This window comes from Papilio xuthus, unplaced genomic scaffold (assembly GCF_000836235.2).
Source record: "Papilio xuthus unplaced genomic scaffold, Pxut_1.1 DF828460.1, whole genome shotgun sequence".
NCBI classification, from domain to species: domain Eukaryota; kingdom Metazoa; phylum Arthropoda; class Insecta; order Lepidoptera; family Papilionidae; genus Papilio; species Papilio xuthus.
The window spans coordinates 1-1,152 of record NW_013530189.1 but is presented as its reverse complement, the minus strand read 5'-3'; the positions used below and the strand labels follow the sequence as shown (position 1 = coordinate 1,152).

Below are 1,152 nucleotides of genomic sequence, written 5' to 3'. Positions count from 1 at the left end.
TACAGGTTCATTTAGAGCTGTCGCCTGAAGGGAAGGCCATTTTTGACGTAAAGTCAATCTGTGGTCTCAGCGGGCTCATAGTAGAGCCGCCACGCAAAAATGGCCTCCCCGGTCAGTGCCACAAATGCCAGTTGTACGGGCACTCGGCCCGCAACTGCTTCGCTCGTCCTAGGTGTGTTAAGTGCCTAGGAGATCACGGTACGTCGGAGTGCTCTAGGCCGAAAGACAAATCACTTTTAGAGGCTTTCGGAAAGCCCGCCTGCGTTCTTTGCCGCGGTGATCATACCGCTAACTACCACGGGTGCCCAAAAGCACCCAAGCGTAGCCCGAAACAACCCCAGCGATCGGTACGTCGGCCCCCTGCGGTACTCTCACCCAACGAATTCCCACCTCTCCAACCCTCGTGGAAAACGAACGCCCGAACCCCCGCATGGGGCAGTAACAGTCCCACGGCTAGCGTACCCGCGAGTAATACATCCACCGCGCCCATTGCTAAGCCGGCACCGGTCAAGCCGGCGGCAATGCCTACGCCACCTAAAACGACAGGGAATCCTTTTGAATCCCTCAACCGTCTTACGAGCCTCAATATGGAGGAAGTTCTAACATTCGCCGACGAATACGAAAAAGCGGCAGGAAATATAGGAACCCGACTGTACTTAATTAAAAAGTACAAGCACATCGTATGTGCCCTCGAACACAACTAGGCGTCTCGATGGCTACAAACACGTTAAATAATTGTAGTGATCCGTCTCTCGCGCGTAATAATGGCAGAGTCAAACCGCGTTCGATTAGTATAGCCTTCTATAATGCGAATGGGGGGGTTAGGAACCAACGCGACGAAATCCATACATTCCTCCGCGACCAACAAGTCGATGTGTTACTCGTGCAGGAAACATTTCTTAAACCGACAATGAGAGACCCTAAAGTCTCTAATTACAACATTGTTAGAAATGACAGAACCGGCGCCCCAGGCGGTGGTACTATCATTTACTATAAGAAATCCCTGCACTGTGTACCCATCGATACGCCCACGCTAACACATCTAGAGGCATCGATCTGTCAGCTGGCCATGACTGGTCACGCCCCGATTACAATAGCTTCAGTCTACCTTCCCTGTAGACCAAGCGCAACCATATTACGCTCCGACTTTGA

General features: G+C 51.9%; 1 protein-coding gene across 1 annotated transcript; it reads left to right on the top strand.

Moving 5' to 3' along the window:
- Positions 1 to 70: 70 nt before the first annotated feature.
- LOC106113187 (nucleic-acid-binding protein from mobile element jockey-like) lies at positions 71 to 704 on the top strand (the record flags this gene model as incomplete). The annotated part of the gene is made up of 1 exon (XM_013305921.1): positions 71 to 704. A coding segment is annotated over one exon (634 nt), but the record flags the coding sequence as incomplete, so codon positions are not given.
- Positions 705 to 1,152: the final 448 nt, after the last annotated feature.